General features: G+C 44.6%; 1 protein-coding gene across 2 annotated transcripts in view; it reads left to right on the top strand.

Annotated features, from left to right (window-relative positions):
- Nucleotides 1-20671, top strand: part of LOC145406210 (D-3-phosphoglycerate dehydrogenase) — a 100462-nt gene extending 79791 nt beyond the window's left edge. For both annotated transcript variants that reach the window (XM_080277417.1, XM_080277416.1), the window contains 5 exons: nucleotides 3148-3334; nucleotides 3679-4032; nucleotides 10642-10897; nucleotides 13301-13534; nucleotides 19824-20671. In XM_080277417.1, coding sequence (XP_080133543.1) covers nucleotides 3148-3334; nucleotides 3679-4032; nucleotides 10642-10897; nucleotides 13301-13534; nucleotides 19824-20107 — 1315 coding nt within the window. In that variant the 3' untranslated portion in view covers nucleotides 20108-20671. The remainder of the gene's footprint in view (nucleotides 1-3147; nucleotides 3335-3678; nucleotides 4033-10641; nucleotides 10898-13300; nucleotides 13535-19823) is intronic.
- Nucleotides 20672-21618: the final 947 nt, after the last annotated feature.

The following is a 21618-nucleotide window of genomic DNA, read 5'->3' as shown; positions in this document are numbered from 1 at the left end:
CACACACACACACACACACACACACACACACACACACACACACACACACACACACACACACACACACACACACACACACACACACACACACACACACACACACACACACACACACACACACACACACACACACACACACACACACACACACACACACACACACACACACACACACACACACACACACACACACACACACACACACACACACACACACACACACACACACACACACACACACACACACACACACACACACACACACACACACACACACACACACACACACACACACACACACACACACACACACACACACACACACACACACACACACACACACACACACACACACACACACACACACACACACACACACACACACACACACACACACACACACACACACACACACACACACACACACACACACACACACACACACACACACACACACACACACACACACACACACACACACACACACACACACACACACACACACACACACACACACACACACACACACACACACACACACACACACACACACACACACACTCTCGAGCACAGCACAACCAAAACATCAGCCAATTTCTTCCTACTTTTCCTTCTATTTTTTTTCCTACCCCAAAGATGGTAGACTCGTCTTGCGGGTGGCATAAGAAGCTGCCTAGCCTTGCCTTCTGCCTTTCTCTTCACAACCTGCTCGCCTGCTAGATCACACATGATTTTGTAATACGGGTGAGCTGGCTGTTAACCCCTTGATCTCGACGACAGTCACATCTTCTTGTATCTTATTCTTGCTTCCTCCAGACAGTTTCATTTAACTGGGGAAAGGCCAGTTGTACTAAATGGAATAATAAAGGTTATATGTATGCCATCCTTTAGAAAAATATCTCTTAACCAAAAAAGTTTCTCCTCGATCGCACGTAAATTTTTTTTTTTTTTTTAATGCGAGGAAGAAGGACCCAAAGGCCATGAGCCCGCAGTAACAGTTCCCTCCAAGAGAAAAACAAAATACAATAGAGAGCCAAATTCAAGATCCGATCATTTTGAGATGCCTGGACACACTGCGTTTGAAAGATCGGAGATCATAGGCAGCAGGAAATTCAGACAGAGGGAGACAGTTCCAGAGTTGACCTGTTGCATAAATGAAAGACTGGGAGTAACGGTTAACTCTTGCATTAGAGAGTTGGACAGAAAAGGGATGAGAGTTTGCTGCCAGACGGGTGCTACGCGCCCGTCGTAGAGGTGGAGGAATGCAAGCAGACAGTTCAGAGGAGCAGTGACCATTAAAGTGGCGATAGAAAAGAGATAAAGATGCAACAGTGCGGCGAAGAGACAGAGGTTGAAGGGAGTCAGTAAGAGGAGGAGAGTTAATGGGACGTATCATGCCGTAAAATTTCTTATATATGATTTCATTTCACCAACATAAATCTCTCTAGCACACTTCAGATGTCTTTCACTTTTGGTGTTTGATGAGACAGTAAGCTGATGATAATGTATAATTGTTTATTATAACAGTAATTTGTACTTAAAAATCGACTATTATGTGATTTTTTAACGTAATGGTGATTTGTGCTTAAAAGTCAACACATTATCATTAGTTAACTGTTGGTTCAGTATCGGACAAAGGCCTCTCCTAACTTTTTTTTTTTTTTTTTTTTTTTTTTTTTTTACGATTACTACTGTAGCTGTTTGTCCGATTGTCTATTTATGTTTTCCTCTCATTGCATTCATATAGACCACCTTAGTTGTCATAGCTATTACTGGTTCTATGATTTGGCCATGATAGTGCAGCATTGGTATTTTCATCGACGGAACAGCTCTTAGTAGATACTTAAACTGGCGACAGACATTTATTTCAACTGAGAGTGAACGTAACAGCCCGAAAGTGTTAATACAATGATCATTAACCCTCTCATGGTCGGGACAACCGTAGTATTTTACTCCAGCTACGCCAGGCAATTTACTGTGTTTCAGCTGAGAGTGAGTCGTAGGAGCCTGAGTGTGACAAACAAATGAAAGTTCCCGTTTAACATTACTGTATGCTAACAGTGGACCAAAGATGCATTTAAAATATCGTACCGGTTATGAATAATATATAAACGAATGGATTAATAGATGTATACCAGAAGTTTTCATGTACTTGCAGCTTCAAGAGAAGATGTAAATATACAAAAGCTCTTGTACATATCGGGTTACTTTATTTCCTGGTGAATATCATCAAATACATGGATTACGAGCATCTAGAATAATTTACGTGTGCCTAATCCTACTTTTCCCCCTTCGAAGTATAGGCTCACGAGGCGAGGTTACTCAGTCTCGCATATTCAGTGGTAATGACCAGCCTTCTCTTCCTACTGGTATAACATGGTGGTGCTGGAGGGGGACGCCTTCATGTGGTGGCACTGATATAGCCAAGATGTTCCATTAATATACGGTACAATCAAATGTACCTCAGCTCCCTCCCTATACCCTGAAGGGAAGTGTTGGACTGCTGGAAAAGGAAAATATCAGTATGTGTGTGTGTGCGTGTGCGTGTGTGTGTGCGAGTGTGTGTGCGTGTGCGTGTGCGTGTGTGCGCGCGCGCCCCCATTAGTTCACATTCTTTCCCCTCCGAAAGTGTTGATTTTCTTATTTTTATCGCGTCACTATATACTTTATATTGGTTGTGAAGTATTTGTCCGTCATATGAGTATAGACAGATATATAAACAAGTAATCCAGTGCAATGGTTTAGCTCCAGAAAGTTCGTAAATATGAAACCCAGATCCCCTCTATCCCTATCTGTTTTCCCATCGACCGTGTTCACTCAAAAGTATAATTGGGGACCTAGATGGAACATTGACGGTTGCCAGTAGCTTCCCAGATGAATAGTGGGATGGGAAAAAAGTGTTGAATTTGGTGACGTGATTTTCAGTTTATTTTTGCCATCCTGAAAATATTTTCCCAATTTCTGAAAACACTTTGAACTAGAGGTGTTAGAGATAGTCATCATTAACCCATCCACAAATAGGCCTCTCCTTAGCTTGATAAAATCGTCCGGTCCCAGCAAGAATAAAACGAAAATTGGGTCCTCTAGCTGAAGGGATTAATGATTTTCATGCTGTCGATAGGCATTAATATAAGCCTTCTTTTGCAGTACCCCCGGCGGCAACACCCTGTCCGCCGCCGAACACACCTGCGCCATGATCTGCGCTCTGTCCCGCCACCTGCCCCAGGCCTGCGCCTCGCTCAAGGCAGGAAAGTGGGACCGCAAGACCTACCTGGGCTCTGAACTGCATGGCAAGACCCTCGCCATCGTCGGCCTGGGCAGGATAGGACGTGAGGTGAGTGTGTTGGGGTTCAAATGTCTGTGTATAGAGAGCTAGATTAGTTGGCAGTAGACTGAGTGGAAATGATACGTAAATAATTTTCTTGTCTCCTTCCCTTGGAATCACTTTTCTTCACTCTCCCTCCTCCTATTTTCCATTCCTAACATTTGATGGGCAGGTTTCTCCCTCAGGTGAATAAAATAAATTATCTTTATCCAGAATCAGATGGGTATGTCATAATTTTCCTTACAAGTCTTTAAAACTAAGAAAGTACAAGTAATAATACTGGAGATTGTAGGCAAGGAAAAGAAAGTAAAGACTGAGGCATTATGACCATCCCAAGCTTTTCATTCTAACAGGTGGCCAAGCGGATGCAGGCGTTCGGTATGACGACCATCGGCTACGACCCCATCATTCCCAAAGAGGTGACAGCAGAGTGGGATGTGGAGTCTATGGCCCTTGAAGATCTATGGCCCAGGGCAGACTACATCACCGTCCACACACCCCTCCTCCCACACACACGCAACCTCGTTGGTGATGCCGTGTTCTCCGCGTGCAAGGCTGGTGTACGTGTGGTGAATGTGGCGAGGGGTGGTATAGTGGATGAAGCTGCACTGCTGAGGGCTCTGGAGGCTGGAAAATGTGGTGGTGCTGCCCTGGATGTGTTTCTGGAAGAGCCGCCCACTGACCTCACCCTCTGCCAGCATCCCAAGGTACGGTAGTGGTGTTAGTGTGACATTTCCCCTTACTATTGTTTGGTTAATGTATTATTGTCAGCTCTTATTACCTTTACAACAATTTTGAGGTAACGGTAAATTTACAGTGCACAGTATTCGAAAGTGTGCATGTGCGTGTGCGTGTGTGTGTGTGGGGGGGAGTACATGCGCGCGTGTGTGCATGCATGAGGGTGTGTACCCGCGTGTGGGCACGTGTGTGCACAAATGAGCATTTGTGTGCACGCGCACACCAAATTATCGGTGTCAATACTACGGATCTGCAAGGGCGTAATGGACGAGTGATAGCGAACGGAATTGTGTAATGGGTGCCTAAGGTTATGTAGGGCAGATGTGACGGGTGATAAGCCAGGGATCTCTGACTCATAAGTTCAAGGCTGCAGATGGACAAGATAATACAGTACTGGTAAGATTCTCCCACCCCACGTGGTTCACAGATAAAATTACTTTTCCTCCACAGGTAGTCAGCATATCAAATAGTTTCCTGATTTATGAGATCCCAGGTAAATTAGAGGAGCGCTAGCTGGCTTTGCTCCTGTTGTTGTTGTTGGATAAACCTTTGAAATAACCCTTTACCGCACTCAAACCATTAATCCTATAGCACCCATATTCACAGGATAATCCGTTATAGCACATCTTAACTCCCCCCGAATATTCAGTTCATTCTACTTATTTTTTTGGCCTCCACACCCATTTCTTTCCACCCCCCCAACTCTCATCCTTGGAGAATAGTGTAAATTAAAACTTCACTGCACTTACACCACTAATCCTACAGGCTACAACGCACATTTTTACAGAGTATAGGCTACTTTCCTGCCCCAGCCCCACCGCCAACCATCCTTCCAGCCCATCTCTCCCCTTCCTTTGCTCATCACGCCCATTTCTTTAATCCTCCATTGACGGTTTTATGGCGGAACACAGGTCACATGGTCGACGAATGTGCTTATTTTTCTTCCATGATTCTTCAGGGAACTAGTAATCTGTGCCAAGGTGATGAACACAGGTAATATTCTTTCCTCTATACGTGATTCAAACAACTATACTGCAGCACCAGTAGAGCAGGGCAGTACTCCCAAGGTGGATGGAATGCTAATGACAAGGAGAGCTGGAGGTCTCGTTTCATCAGCCCTCGGGACTAGTTCCTGACCATGTCCCTTTGCTGAAATTTTCAGTGTTTCAGTAACACATAGAGTAGGCCAGCATGCTCGCCAATAAAAGTTTCTCTAACTGTCAGCACCAGTCTACATACACAGTACACACTACACTTCCTTTTCAAAAAAAAAAAAAAAAGGAAAATGGCGCACCCAAACCATGCCTTGGAGGCCCCGGGCAGGGGTGGACCATAAATACCCCCACCATCCGCCTCTCTCCCGGTGATGACTCTTTGAGCTGCGTGGATCCAATGTCTGACTCACTTCTTCTTCATTTCTGCAACATTCGTGGCCTTTCCTCTAACTTTCTGTTGAACACCACCTCTCCTCCTCTAATCCTCACCTTCTCTTCCTTACCGAGACTCAGATGTCTGAGGCAACCGACAGCAAAACCTTTTCTGTATCCTCCTACTTTATACTCATTTCAAAGCCAAAGGTGGATGTTATGTATATGTACGCAACGACCTATCTTGCTTTCGTGTTCCTGAACTTGATTCTTCTGAATTCTCTACTCTCTGGCTTCGGCTCTCCTGTCATTCTCTGACTAAATATATCTGCGCTGTTTACTTATCTCCTGATTCTACTGACTATCAAAAATTCTATTATTATCGTACTTCTACGATGGAACACATTCTATCCATTTCTCCCTTTTCCGAAATCTCTGTTCTAGGTGATTTCAATGTTCACCACACCTTTGGCTCTCCTCTCCTTTCACTGATCCACCTGGTGAACAAACCTACATCTTTTCTATCCTTAATGACCTAGAGCAGCTTGTACAGCACCCTACACATATCCCTGACCATCTTGGAGAGAGCTCTAACATACTTGACCTCTTCCTTACAACTAATCCTTCTGCTTACACTGTTAATCTTTTCTCTCCGTTGGGCTCCTCCGATCATAACCTTATGAACCTTAACCTGTCCTATCGCTCCGGTACGGCCTGTGGACCCTCCAAAGTAAAGTCGTCTGTGGCACTTTGGAGCTGCAGATTGAGAGGCCCTCAGGCAGTACTTCTTTGATTTTCCCTGGAATGATTATTGCTTCCATGGCCGGGAGCCATCTGAGCGTGCCTTGCGCATTACAGAGGTTATTCTTTCAAGCATGGAAGCATACTTTCCTTTCTCATATCCTTTGACTAATGCAAGAAAGCCTTGGTTTAATCATGCTTGTTCTAATGCTGTCCGCAACAAGGAGAGGGCCTATAAAAGGTACCGGAGCCAACCCATCCCTGAATAAAATCTTTTTTATGTTTCTGCCCGAAATCGTGCTAATTCTGTTCTTTGCTCTGCTAAAAATAATTTTATCCATACTAAATGCTCTCAACCCTCCAACTCGAATTCTTCCTGCTCCTTCTGGCACCTTGCCAAGAACCTCTCTAACACCTATACCTCGCCATCCTTCCCTCCTAATTTCTACTCTGATGGCTCTATAGCTATTTCTTCTACTGATAAAGCAGATCCCTTTGCTCAGACTTTCTCCTCCAATTCCACCTTAGACGTTTCCAGTGCTTTTCCTCCATCACTTCCCCCCTCTGACTTCCTCTTGGCTGACATTAAAATTTCTTCAGCTTATATATTTTCTGCCATCACGGGCCTCAATACTAACAAGGCATATGGGCCTGATGGGGTCCTTCCTGTTGTCCTCAAGAACTGTGCTTCTGTGCTTACACCCTGCCTAGGTAAACTCTTTCGCCTTTGTCTTTCAACTTGTACCTTTCCTTCTTGCTGAAAGTTTGCTGTCATTCAGCCAGTCCCAAAGAAAGGTAATTATTCCCAACCGTCTAACTATGGTCCAATTGCTTTAACACCCTGTGTCTCAAAAGTTTTTGAGTCTATTCTTAACAGAAAAATCTTAAAGCAAATTCCTATCACAACCTTCTTTCTGATCGTCAGTATGGGTTCAGTCAGGGACGCTCCACTGGCGATCTTCTCACCTACCTTTCAGACTCCTGGTCATCCACCTTTCGGGACTTTGGCGAAAGCTTTGCCGTTGCACTTGACATCTCAAAGGCTTCCGACCGAGTCTGGCATAAATCTTTAATTTCCAAACTGCCCTCTTACGGTTTCTATCCTTCTATCTGTGCCTTCATGTATAGCTTCGTTTCTCGTCGTTCTATAGCTGCTGTTGTAGACGGCTTTTGTTCCTCTCCTAGATCTATCAACAGTGGTATTCCTCAGGGTTCTGTCCTATCACCAACTCTCTTCCTTTTATTCATCAATGATCATCTAAGCCGTACATCTAATCCTATCCACTTGTATGCAGATGATTCCACCCTTCACCTTTCCATTCGGTTTCTGCAACGTCCATCTCAGCAGTTACTTTAACAAACAAAGGATGAGGCTATGGCACACCTAATGTCTGACTTGGCTCGTATCTCTGACTGGGGTAAAAATAATCTTGTTTTTAATGCATCAAAGACTCAGTTTTTACATCTATTAACCTGTCAAAATCTTCCACAGGAGTACCCACTAATGTTTAATAATGTCCAGCTCAATCCTGCATCATCCTTGAACATACTTGGGGTTTCATTCTCTCGAGATTTATCTTAGAGAGAACATTTTACTTATCTCATAAAATCTGCTTCCAAGAGATTAGGTGTGCTAAGCCGACTCCGTTCCTTCTTTACCTCCGCACAGTTGTTGACTTTATGCACGAGTTTTATTCGCCCCTGCTTGGAGTACCACTCTCATGTGTGGGGAGACTCCCTACATACAGCTCTTCTCAATAGGGTGGAGTCAAAGGCTATTCGTCTCATCAACTCTCCTCCTCGTACTGGCTCCCTTCAACCTCTGTTTCTTCGCCGCACTGTTGCCTCTTTATCTCTTTTCTATCGCTACTTCAGTGGTCACTGCTTCTCTGAACTGTCTGCTTGCATCCCTCCACCTCTACGACGGGAGTGTAGCACCCGTCTAGCAACAAACTCTCATCCCTTTTCTGTCCAACTCTCTAATGCAAGAGTTAACCGTTACTCCCAGTCCTTCATTTATGAAACAGGTCAACTCTGGAACTGTCTCCCTTTGTCTGTATTTCCTATGTCTTATGATCTCCAGTCTTTAAAACTCAGTGTGTCAAGACATCTCGTAATGAATGGATCTTGAATTTGGCTCTCTTTTGTATTGTTTTTGTTTTTTCTTCTTGGAAGGAACGTTTTGCGGGCTGAGCCTTTGGTTCGTTCTTCCTTGCATAAAAGAAAAGAATTACCTTAACTTGGCCTTGTTTTTGCCATTTTGCTGCTTATTTCGTGTAGCTCTGTGGCAGAATAAGACAATACAAAACCAAAGGCTCCTTTCCTTAGCGCTTCTTCGTGACCAGCACCTTATTTTTGTGTCACTCTATTGCTACAGCTCAGCATGCAAGACGGACAGGGGTCAATTTTAGGCCAAGTTGGAGTGAAATCGGTATAATTATTGTCCCCCCTTAAGTGATCTACACAACTGTCATTGCCATCTCCGTCCAATGTGATATATAATGATTAAAGTTTTCTGTCCTCCTTCAGACATTCAGTGATTCATTTCTTCTGATGTGATTTATAAATGTACGGATTATTTTTCCCTCATCCGCAGTTGGTCTTAAAAACTTTGATATCTTCTTTTCCCATAGAATGCAGTAATTTCTGTACTTAAACCCACCCCATTAAGCTAATTTTTTCTCCTCCCACACAGCTGTCATGATTTTTTCTTGAAAAGTTATTTAGTTTTATAAACTAACCATTTTTTCTCTCTTCGGAGATATATATAACTGTAATGATTTCCTTTTACAGTGATTCAGTTCTAGATAACCATTATTCCCTCTTTCTCAGGTGAACAAAACAGCTGTGATAATTTATTCCCTCTGAGGTTTACTAAACTTACTCTCTAAGTTTACTTAACCTACTATTTTTTTCCCTTATGTGGTGATTTCTAGATTTTCTAAATTAACCGAGGAGGGTCGCATGAGTCAAAGAACTTGAATATCAGATATAAAAATAGTCAGGAATCGTCCTCAAAATTTAGCAGTCTTATGTCACTCTCCCTTCATCGCGTGGTTTGAGATAATGAGGTCCCCACGGAACTGGATTTTTTTTTTTTTTATGTGAGGGAAAAGGAACCAAAGGCAACGAGCCCGCAAAACTGTTCCTTCCAAGAGAAAAACAAAATACAAGAGAGAACCAAATTCAAGATCCATTCATTTCGAGATGCCTGAACACACTGCGCCTGAAAGACTGGAGACCATAGGAAGCAGGAAATACAGACAGAGGGAGACAGCTCCAGAGTCGACCTGTTGCATAAATGAAGGACTGGGAGTATCGGTCAACTCTTGCACCAGAGAGTTGGACAGAAAAGGGGTGAGAGCCCGCCGCCAGACGGGCGCCACGCACCCGTCGCAGAGATAGAGGAATGCATGCAGACAGCTCAGAGGAACAATGACCACTGAAGCAACGACAGAAAAGAGACAAAGGCGCAACAGTGCGGTGAAGAGACAGAGGTTGAAGGGAGTCAGTAAGAGGGGGAGAGTTAGAGACGAAAAGCCTTTAACTCCACCCTATTGAGAAGAGCTGTATGTGGGGAGCCTCCCCACACATGAGAGTTGTACTCCACGCAGGGGCGGATAAAACCCCTGTATAGAGTCAACAATTGTGCAGGGGTAAAGAAGGCATGGAGTCGGCTTAGCACACCCAATCTCTTGGAAGCAGATTTTACATGAGATGTAAAATGATCTTTCCAAGATAAGTCACTGGTAAATGAAACCCCAAGCATGTTCAACGATGATGCAGGATTAAGCTGAATATTATTAAACATTAGTGGGTACACCTGTGGAAGATTTTGACGGGTTGATAGGTGCAAAAACTGAGTCCTTGGTGCATTAAAAACGGTTGAAAACCTAAGAAGAGTACTGTTTTTTACCTCTATCGTTAATTTGGCTATGGTACTGGCTTTACACGTACCTTTTAATGTGTACTTGTTCCTGGATGAAAATGTACAGCAAGATGTCAATGGGCCCTCAAGACGTCAGCCACAGTTGGCCTCCATACCCAACCTGGGGTCAGAAGTACAAATAGCACATCACATTAGAAGGCTTTAAATCACACCTCCAGTTTCGTAGGGGCCCTGTATCCTAAAGAACGACCTAAAGGAAAGGTGAAATGGTGGCGGTTAGGTCTGTTAAGTCATGCCATCTCTTAATTTTTGCTTCGCCCAAAGAGACTGACAGTTCCATGAAGCTAATAAACTTCCGTCTTCCCAGGTGACTTAAACACCCATAGTGCTGTCCTCCTTACAAAGTGATTTACATTTCTACTAAACTTACCATTTCCTTCTCCTATACAGCAATAATATTTCTTCCATAACAATTTACTGAACTATGTCAATTATTCTCTCTTTTGTAGGGGATCTACACATCTGTGACTATTTCCATGCAAGGCGATGTACTGTTCCGCTAATTTCTCCCACTTCCCCAGGTGATATGCACGCCACACCTTGGAGCCAACACGAAGGAGGCCCAGTGTCGCGTGGCCCTGGAAATAGCAACTCAGCTGGTGGACATGGTGAAGGGTAGGCCTTTGGTTGGTGTGGTTAACGCCCCAGCCCTCACCAACGCCACCAAGGAAGCGTATAGGCCATGGCTGGAACTGGCACAGGCACTGGGGTGTCTGGCTAATCATCTGTCACAACCTGCAAACACACCAGCACTCACTATTACGGTCGATCTGTACGGTATGTTTGGCCACTTTTATTTTATATCTATATCTCTTCCTATCTGTGGATCGATCTCTCTGTCTGTTTATGTTTATCTATCTGCTTGTCCGTCTGTGCATATATCCATCTGCATGTCAGTCTCTGCGTGCCTGTCTGCCTATCAATCAGTGTCACCAAGGGAGCTTATAGAACAAGAATTTTGCAAGGAAAGTAAAGATGCGGTCCCTGGTGGGTGTGGTTATCGTCTCAGCCATCAGCAATGCCACAGGAGGCATATAGGCCATGGCTGGAACGGGCACAGACACTGGGGTGTCGTGCTGACCACCTGTCACAGCCAGTAGACACACCGGTAGTCGCTTTTACGGTCATTCTGTATGGTACGTCTAGACACGGTAGTGTATCTTTTTTTATCTATCTATTTGTGCATATCTGTCTGCGTATATCCATCACTGTTTCTGCACGTTTTTCTGTTTATCTACCTCTCTCTCTCTCTCTGTCTCCAACAATGCCACTAAGGATGCATACAGATCAAGGAAGTTATGACATGAAGTGTAGACCTTTAATGGGTGCGGTTAACTCGCTACAGCCTTTCACCAGCACCATGGCTGGAACTACCACAGGCTTTGGGATGTCTTGCTACTATCTGTTTGAGTCTGGAAACACACCGTCATATGCTATCACGACTGATCTTTATAGTATTAGCTTTAGATCTTTCTTTGCGCATATTTCCATCTCCGTATATATCTAGCAGTGTATCTGAATCTGCCTATGCCTCATCTCTACCCAGCCAGCAAGTACACAACACTCAGGACTAGGGCTTATCAGTGTAGTATGTTTATCCACTGCTGTATATGCATAATTCTGTTTACTTGTCTGTGGATCTGTCTCTGTGTATCTGACTGTGCACATCCATCTGCATGTTTGTCTCTGGATATCTGTCTGTCTGTCTGTATCAGTGCCACCAAGGGAGCTTATAGACCTAGAAGCTGGTAAGACAAGTAAAGATGTGAACCTGGTTGGTGTGGTCAATGTTTCAACCATCAGCAGTACCACCAAAGAGGCGTATAAGCCGTCTTGACGGGGCACAGGCACTGGGGTGTGTCGCTAACCACCTATCACATCTGGCAATCACACCTGCAGTCAACATTACGGTGGATCTGTATGGTACGTTTAGACTCTATAGTCTTCCATTCTCTGTCTACCTCTGCATCTGAAAGTGCTTGTCTGTCTGTCAAAATATGTCCCTTTTGTATCACATCTCTATCTGCATCTATCTGAATCTGAATTTCTGCATCTCTGCCTGAATATGTCTGTGTCTATCTGTCTGTCTTTCTGTATCAGAGCCACCAAGGGAACTTGTGCATCATGGAAGCTTGGTTAAAGAGCGGACTTTGCTGGATGTGACTAATTCCCAAGCCCTCATAATGCCGCCAAGGAGGCAAGGCCATGGATGGAGCTGGTATAGACTTTAGAATATCTGACGAATTAATTAATCATCTATCATAGCCTGCATCACACTTGCACTCACTATTATGGTCGATGTTTGTGGTGTGTTTAGGTATCGTTTCAAAGTATATGTATGTGTGTCAGTCAACTTAATTATGTGCATCTTTGTGTACCTATGTCATCATTTCCTGTTTTACGTGTGTTTTCCATGTAATATGACTGCGTATAGATCTGTCTGTCTGTTTCTCTGTCTGTCTCTGTCTGCTTATCATGGCTACCACGGAGGCTTATAGAGCCTGGCTGGAGCTGGCACAGACATTGGATGGATAGCTAACCACCTTTCTCAGCCTTCAGGCACTCGGTATTACGGCTCATTTGCTTGCTGTTTGTGTCTGTAATGCTATTTGTTTTGCTGTCTGTCTGGTAAAAGTCTTTTGTTTGAGTATTTTTCTGTCCACCTACGTTTCATCCGTAAAATCTGTATCTTGTCTGACTGTCTGCAGGTACGTGTATGTATTTATGTATGTATGTATGTATCCTATATTTATATATTTATTTGTATGTACAATCTGCAACACAAGCACAGTCACCTCTTCTGTTTCATTCTTCATGGGCTTTGAAAATCAGTCTTGTACGTACATTTACAGCAACTGACACTATTTGGCCAATGTTCAGTGTCATCAGTGTCATTTGCTTTGAATTCAAGAAACTAAGTTTTAAATATTATGGAGAGAAAGGCAGGAAAAGTGACAGCATTTAAGTTGAAGATAGTACTGCAGTTACGTACGTATGTATGTATGTATGTCTGAATGTATATATGTATATGCTGCTAACCACGGGGAAAAGAAAACACGAAATATCCAAAAGGGTTTTCGTGTTTTCACAGCTTCAGGGTATGTATGTAATGTATGTATGTATGTATGTTTGTATGTTCGCCTAATTGCTACCACTGCTAAGGCAACAACTTGTCGACAGGTACTGAGATGAGCAAGATGAAGGAGCTGATAGGCCCCGCCGTGCTGGTGGGTCTCCTGAATGGCATGACCCAGAACGGTATCAACCTGGTGAACGCCCCCCTGCTGGCCCAGGAACAGGGGGTGTCACTCACTGTCTCCACTCTGCCTGATCAACAACCCCCCGTCCTGGCCGCTGCACCCGAGGCCGTGCAAGTGCGGGTGGCCCGGGACGGACATGTGCATACGCTCCTAGGTTAGTGCGAAATAGTGCAGTTGTTAGTAAACCTCATCATCATCATTATCATAATCGTCATCATAATCGTCATCATCCTCTTTCTTCTTTTTTGCATCACAATCGTCGTCATCACCATTATTATCATGACAATCTTCCATACTAATACATGGAGTGGGAGGGATCTAGAAACATGAACAGTGGTCGCTACCATTACTAAGTCCGTTTTACTATAATTTGTCCTAAAATTGCCGTCTCCTAGTCATCTACACAAAGCTGTAACAATAGATCACCTGTACAAATATTTTGCCAATGATGTAGTTGTGCTGCGGAAAAGATGGTTCACAATGTTGTTACCTCCGCCAACGATATAGGAGGAGGTTGTGCATTCATCTCTTTGTTTGTTTGCCAATGAACCGTATCCACCCACTCACCCATTGCACTCCGTCCATTCACGTACCCATCGCACCCCACCCACTCACGTACCCATCGCACCCCACCCACTCACCCACCCACTCACCCACCCACTCACCCACCCATCGCACCCCACCCACTCACCCATCACATCCCACCCTTTCACCCACACAACGCACATAACCACTCATTCATTGCACCGACCAACCAGTGGACTGACCAACTGGTCGATAGGCCAACGCTCGACTGATTGACTGACTGACTGACTTATTCATCGACTGATCAGCCGACCGACAGATCTACCAACCGATCGATTGACCGATTGATCGAACCACCAACTGACCATTCCTGACCGAGCGGCTGACAGACTGACGGACTAACTGATTGAACGACTGACTGCTTGATTGAACAATCGATTGAACAATCAACAGAGTGATTGACTGACCGATCAACCTACCGAACGATGGATCGATTTATCGTCTGACCAACTGACCGACTGATCCACCGATCGTCCAACCGAGGAACCAATCATCAGATCGATGAACCATTCATCTGACTGACTGATAGGCCGACCGCCTGAACCTGTTGTCATCTGACTGTCAAATCGACTGATTGACCCTCCTGACTTAATGATCAACTGGTCAATGAACCGACAGACTGGCCGACCGATTGCTGACCGATCGATCGATCAATCGACTTATCAGTAAACCAAACAATTGGTTAACCGACTGAATGACATACCGAGCGATCAAATAACCAGCTTAACAACTAATCGACCAGTCGACTAACGGATTGAATGACCGACTGAGCAGTCGATCAACCAATCACCCAACCGACCAACCAACCGATTGATAGTCCAATCGACTGACTGATCGATTAACTGACCAAACGATAGACCAACTGATTGACAATGACCGATAGATTGACTGACTGAATGACCGACTGATCGACTGACCTACTGACAGATCAACTGACTGACCAATTGATTGACCAACTGATCGAACAATTAATTGATGGACCAATGAAATGCTCGATAGACTGACTGATCGATTGAATGATCGTTCAACTGACCAAGCAACCATCTGACTGACTGATTGACAGATCAATCAACCGATAGACAGATCGACCAACCGACCAACTGCTTGACAGATCAACCAACTGACCAACTAATTCACAGATCGACCAACTGAATGACAGACTAGTTTATCAACTGACCAAATAACTGACTGACCGACTGATTGGCTGAACAACTTTTGGCCAATTAACCAAATGATCAACCGACCAATTGACTGATCAACTGACCAAGCGATTGACCAACTGATTGTCCATTCGACTGACTGAGAGATCAGCCAACCAACCGAGCAATCGATCGTCTGTTCAACCGACTGAGCAGTTGACAGAACGACCGACCACGCAATTGTTACCGACCAACAGATCGACCAACCGGCTGCTTGGCCAACTGACTGACAGAGCGATTGACTGACCAATTGACCGACTGACTCTTCAGCTGACTGACAGAGTGATCGACTGCTCGGCCAGCAGACCTATATAACAATCGACTGACTGACCAGTTGATCAACCAGTCGACTGACTGACCAACCAATTGATTGACTGATCAACTGACTTATCAACCGACTGATTAGCTGACCGAGGAATGGCCGATCGATCGACCGCCAGATGGACCAATCAATATACTGACCATCGACCTATCGGCTGATTGGCTGACCAATTGATCTGTCGATCAGGTGGCCATTTGATCAGACAGTCGGTCAGTAAAATGGCCTGTCTGTTGATCAATCGGTTGATAAGAAGGCAAGTCAGTCGGTCAGTCGGTAAGCTGACTGGTCGATCAGTTGGTTTGTTGATGGGTTGGATAACCGATCGATCGATTAGTTCAACTGGTTGCCCAAATGCTCGATTGGTCATCAAATCGATCGATCGGTTGGTCGATCAATCGGTCATTCAGTTGATCGGTTGATCGATCAATCTTCAGTCAGTTGGTCGACTTTCGATCATTCAGTCGGACGGTCATTCTGTCAGTCGGTCATTCTGTCAGTCGGTTGGTCCATCGGTCGATCCACTGATTGGTCCGTCAGCTGATTGGTCTGTTGGCCAGTCAGTCGGTCGGTCGGTTGATCGGTCGATCTGTTGATTGGTCTGTCAGTCAGTCAGTTAGTCAGTCAGTCAATCAGTCAGTCGGTCAGTCGATCAGTTGACAGAATGATTAACTGGTTGCTCGGTTAGTTGATCCGTTGGTTAGTTGATTTGTTGGCTGGTCATTTGGTTGACAAATCAGTGCCAGTCAGTCATTCAGTCAATCGTCAGACTGACCACTTTACCGACTGTCTGATCAATGATCAACCGAATGACTGACCGACAGACCAGTTGAATGACTGACTGACAGATTGATCGATCGACCAACCAACCGATCAATCAACTGACCAGCCATTTGATCAACCAAGCAACTGGCCAGCCGATCGACCGAACAAACAATTGATTAACCAAATGACTGAGCAGCTGATTGACTGTCCACCAGTCAACTGACTGACTGATCGAGTGACCGATCGATTGATCGACCGACAGACCAATCAACGAATCGACCAACTGACCGATTAACTGACAGAATGACTGACCAACCATCTGGCAAGTCAGCTGATTGACTGATCGATTGATCAACCGATGACAGATTGAATGATTGACTGACTGACCAATTGTTTGACCAGCTGAGCAATCAGCTGATCGATCAACCGACCGACCGAATTATTTATCAGTTGACCAACAGACTGAATGATCAATCAATCGACCACCTGCCCACCTGATCTATTGACCAACTGATCGACCAACCGATCAATAAATTCAGTAACTGATTGGTTTAATAACCGATTGAGCACTTTGCTGACCAATTGATCATTTGATTATCCAACCCGTCAACTGGCCAATTGATCGACTGACCAGTCAATGGGCCGATCAACTGACCGACTGACCAATTGACCAGCATTCTGATTGAATGACAAATTTACCAGTTACTGATCGACCGTCTGATCAAGTGGCCAGCCAATCAACAGACTGACTGATCAACTGACTGATCAATTGAGTGAACAATTAACTGACCACTGACCGATCGGCAGATTGACTGAACAGCCTATTCATCGACTGACCAATCAACCTTCCAATTAACCCACTGACCAATCGATTGATAGACCAACTGATCAACTGACACAGCAATTCAGTGATCGATGGGCCGAATGATCGAGTGATTGACGGACTGACTGATCACCTGATCAATCAGCCAACAGATCGCCGACTGAGTGACTGACGATCCATTAATCAACAGACTGATAGACTGACTGACCAACTGATCAGTTGACTGATTACCTGACCGATCGATTGATTGACCAACTTACCAATGAACTGACTGACCGATCAAGCAACTGATTGAGTAATCGATCGAACAACCAACTGACCAATCAACCAACCAATTGACTTACCTACTGATCAACTGACCAACTGATTGACAGTTTGATTGACCGGCTGAGAGTGACCGACTGACTGACCAACAGACCGATCGACTAACCTTCTGACTTATCAACCGTCTGACCAATCGACCAATGGATCGACGATTGATCATTCAATCTAAACAATCGACCTTCCTATCAATTTATCTGATCAAACAACCAACAAACCGATAGTCAAGCTGTCCAGTCGATCGAATGCCCATTTGACTGACCGATTGAACTATTGATTGATAGACCTGCCGATCAATTGACCGATCATGCAACCAACAGACTGACCACTGAATTGACTGACCAGTTGGTTGTCCAACTGTCGTCAAACCAACTGAATGACAACTTGACCAACCGACTGATCAACTGATTGACTAATTGATTGGCTGAGAGACCAATCAGCTGACTGATCGATTGATCAATCGACTGACTGACGACCGACTGATCGACTGATCGATCGACCGATCCATCGACCGACCATTTGACTGATCGACTGACCAACTGATCGGCAGACCGACCTACCAATCAATCAACAGACTGATCAATTGACCGACAGACTGATCGATTGACCGACAGACTGATCGATTGAATGACTGACCAGTCAACTGAGCAATGGACAGACCGACGGACCGATGGATCAACTGATCGATCGATCAACCCACCAATTAATTGAACAACTGATTGGCTGACTGACTGACCGACCAATCAGTTGAATGACTGAATGACTGACCACAGATTGACTGACTGACCAGTTGAACGATCAACTAATTGGCCAACTGATTGGTCGTCTGACCTATTGATTGACCAAACAATGAAAGGAAAGACTGAGCAATCAATGGATGGACTGACCGACAGATTGATTGACTTAACAATCGATTGAACCAACCAGCCAACCAATCGACTGATTAACTGACCGACAGAAGGATCAGCTGACTGACTGAACAGCCGACTGATCAACTGACCAGTCAGTCTACTGACTGATAGGCCTATCGACTGTTCGATCGATCATCCAGCCTTGCTATTGACCGACTGACTGATTTACTGACCAGTCGAACGATTGACAGACTGACCACTCATCTGACCGACAGAATGATTGATCAACTGACCGACCAATCTACCGACAGATCAGTCGATATAATGACTGATTGACTGATCAAACATCTGGCTGACCAGTCGAGTTATTGGCTGACCAATCGAGTGTTTGTCCGACTAGCTGACTAACTGATCTGTTGACTGATTGTCCAACCCATCGACTAACCGATTGACTGACCATTCATCTGACCGACAGAGTGATCGACTGGCCTTCCAACTGACTGATAATTGACTAATTGCTCGACAGACTGACCAGCTTACTGATCGACTGAATGACTGACCAACCAACTGATCGCTCGATCAATCGACCTTTCGATTGACCAGCCATCCTATTGACTGGCCAGGTGGTCGACCACTGACTAACCGATCAGCCGACCAACCAATCAAGTGACTGGTAAACTGACCGATTGACCGATTTCCTGACTAATCAATTAACCGACTGGCTGATCAATTGGCAGACCGACGGACTGACCAACCAATCAGCTGAGAAGCTCACTGATCGATCAAATGACCGACTTATCAATCGACTGACCAACTGGCCAACTGAATTACCGATTGAGTAACCTCCCCGTCAACCGATTGTTTGACCGCCCGCTCGCCGATCTGCTTGCCCAATCGACTTATGTCATACAAAGAGATCAACCAACCAACTGATTATCGACCGACCGACCAACCGATCGATCAACTGACCGATCAGTCGACTGACTGAACAACTGCCCGACTAACTGATCGATCAGCCGACCGACATCAACATTGGCACTAGTCAACTCAGTCAGTAGCACCATCATAATCATCATTGTAGTCAAGACCTGCTTACTGGAATTTTTGGATTAGTATGAAATTACTTGTTTCTTAGACTCTAAGATGGTGTTGAGTATATTTCCCATTTATCTTTCCCCAAGAATTTTCCATGAAATTTTTTTACATTATAATGGTGGTCCCCAATTTCATGCAGGTTTAGGCTGGAGGAATTTGTGTGTGGGAGCCTTCTTGCTTTGTTTTCCTTATCTTTGCTCTGTAGGGCAGACGTAGTCAGAGTCTACTCTTTAAAAAATGACATCGAAAGGGCAAACAGGAGTGTGTTGTTTGGTCTTCAGTTTACTCCTTTGGAAGCCAAAAGTTTCTCTTAGGTTCTCTCTGTATTTCTAATTTTTTTTTGTATTTTTCGCACTACTTTATATTAACCCGGCGAACCTCAACCATGCTTCCAGCCTCAGTGATGAGCTCGTTTCTCTTACCCATTATTCCTGTCTTCCATTCCTTTGTCTTTGAAGTATAACACCCTCTGCCCTCACCCTCAGGCAACGCAGCATCTGGCCAACCCACTCTGTACTCACTTGATGGCTGTGTGTGGGAGTCCGGACTGACACTAGGCCGCAACATGCTGTTCTTCTGTGCCGCACCCACCGCCACACCCCTGGCAGCCATCGCCACACAGCTGCTGGCGGAGAGGGCAGCGGTCACTTCACTCCTGTCCTCAGCACCCACCAGCAAGGAGGTGTGGCACGTGGCCAGGACTGAGGCCACTGTGGTACTTCCCGAGGCTGTACCTGGCACCAGGTTAATGGCACAGGTTACTTTTTGAGGTGCCACACTGGGGTTGCTAATTTTTAAGGTGCCATAATGAGTTTAACTTTTTTGAGGTGCCTCACGTAGTTTCAAGGCCATGGCCTGTGTCACTCCCTTACAGTTAATGGCACAGGTTATTTTTTGCGGTGCCACTTGATTTTTGGGGCCAAGGCTGCTATGCCATTAATGAAGCTATCCCAGCCAGTAGATTAAAGGTGCATATCAATCTCTGAGATGTCATACTTAGCTTTGTATTTAGTTTATGTGTCACCTTTTTGTAGGGTCAGGAGTGGCACTCCTTGAAGCTAGCCCTCACATTAGGTTAATAACAGGTTACGTTTAAGGTTTCACTGGCTTTGCTGCTTCTTGAAGTGTCACAATGAATTTCGTAGAACAGCACTAGGTTAATGATGCTTGTAATTTTTAAAAGTGCCAAATGCGTTTTAGGGTAAAGACTGTGGCACTCCCTGAATGTTAATGGCACATGTTGCTTTCTGAGATGCCATTATCTTTTCTAGGATCAAGGCTACTGTGGCACTTCCTGAAGCTATCTCTGGCGCTAGTTCACCCGATGATTTTTTTTTTTTTTTTTTTTTTTTTTTTTTTTATAAAGATCAAGGGACTACTATTCCGGGAGAAGATAAGACCTTGTGAAAGATGATGCTGTGTAAAGTGAGGTCAAAGCATGTTCTAATGTGCTGTTATTTAGGGCCAGAATCGATATAGTCGAGGCTCCGCCGTTTTTGTATGAAGTGCTAGTTTAGGTCTCGGTCAGGGCATGGTGTGAGGTGCTACTGCTGTTTACTGTTAACCCTTCAGTCTGATGATCTATACCATGTTATTCTTGCTACTTGCAGATAATTTCTATTGAGCTTAGTAGTGAAGGGGTTACTTCTAGAAGTGAAGAGGATAATGAAGGACAAACTCCTCCAGTTCAAAGTCTATCCCAAGTTGAAAAAAAAAATAGTTTGGATTTAGCAACAATCAAGTTAACAAATATGTTACTGGGTTGCAGGGGTTAAGGCAGGTTTGCTGTTTAGCTCTTTTTAGGGACCTCACCTAATCGAATGTAAAAGAAAAAAATGTAAGAAAAAAAAAAAAAATTTCTTACCCAATTACGCCAGACTATTATATGTTAACCAGGTCTCCCTTTCCCTACTCCATCCAACCCACCCCAACTGTACCCTACCTTATCCTACCCTACCCTACTCTGCCCTTCCCCACTCCTCCTTAACCTACCCAGCCTTACCCTATCTCCTTTCTTACCCTACCCTACACTTGCCCTACTCAGCTGTGCCCTACCTCACCCTAATCGGCCCTACATTGACCTCTGCCAAACATATCCTTGACTGCTGTATCAGTCTCCTACAAGCAAGCTCATTAAACAGATTATATTCCACTAATGATTTTGCGTGATTTAGTATACTTACTTTACCTCAACATAGAAAACTCTCATGCTATGTCGTATATCTTACAGCACACTAATGTTAGTTAACCCTTTGCCTCTGGGGTTTCTTCCAGCTGAAT

The sequence above is a fragment of the Coenobita brevimanus genome, chromosome 69 (genome assembly GCF_032717465.1).
Source record: "Coenobita brevimanus isolate Jiangsu-jjx chromosome 69, ASM3271746v2, whole genome shotgun sequence".
NCBI lineage: Eukaryota > Metazoa > Arthropoda > Malacostraca > Decapoda > Coenobitidae > Coenobita > Coenobita brevimanus.
Note: the sequence above shows the minus strand (reverse complement) of the source record. Positions and strands in the feature narration are given on the sequence as shown.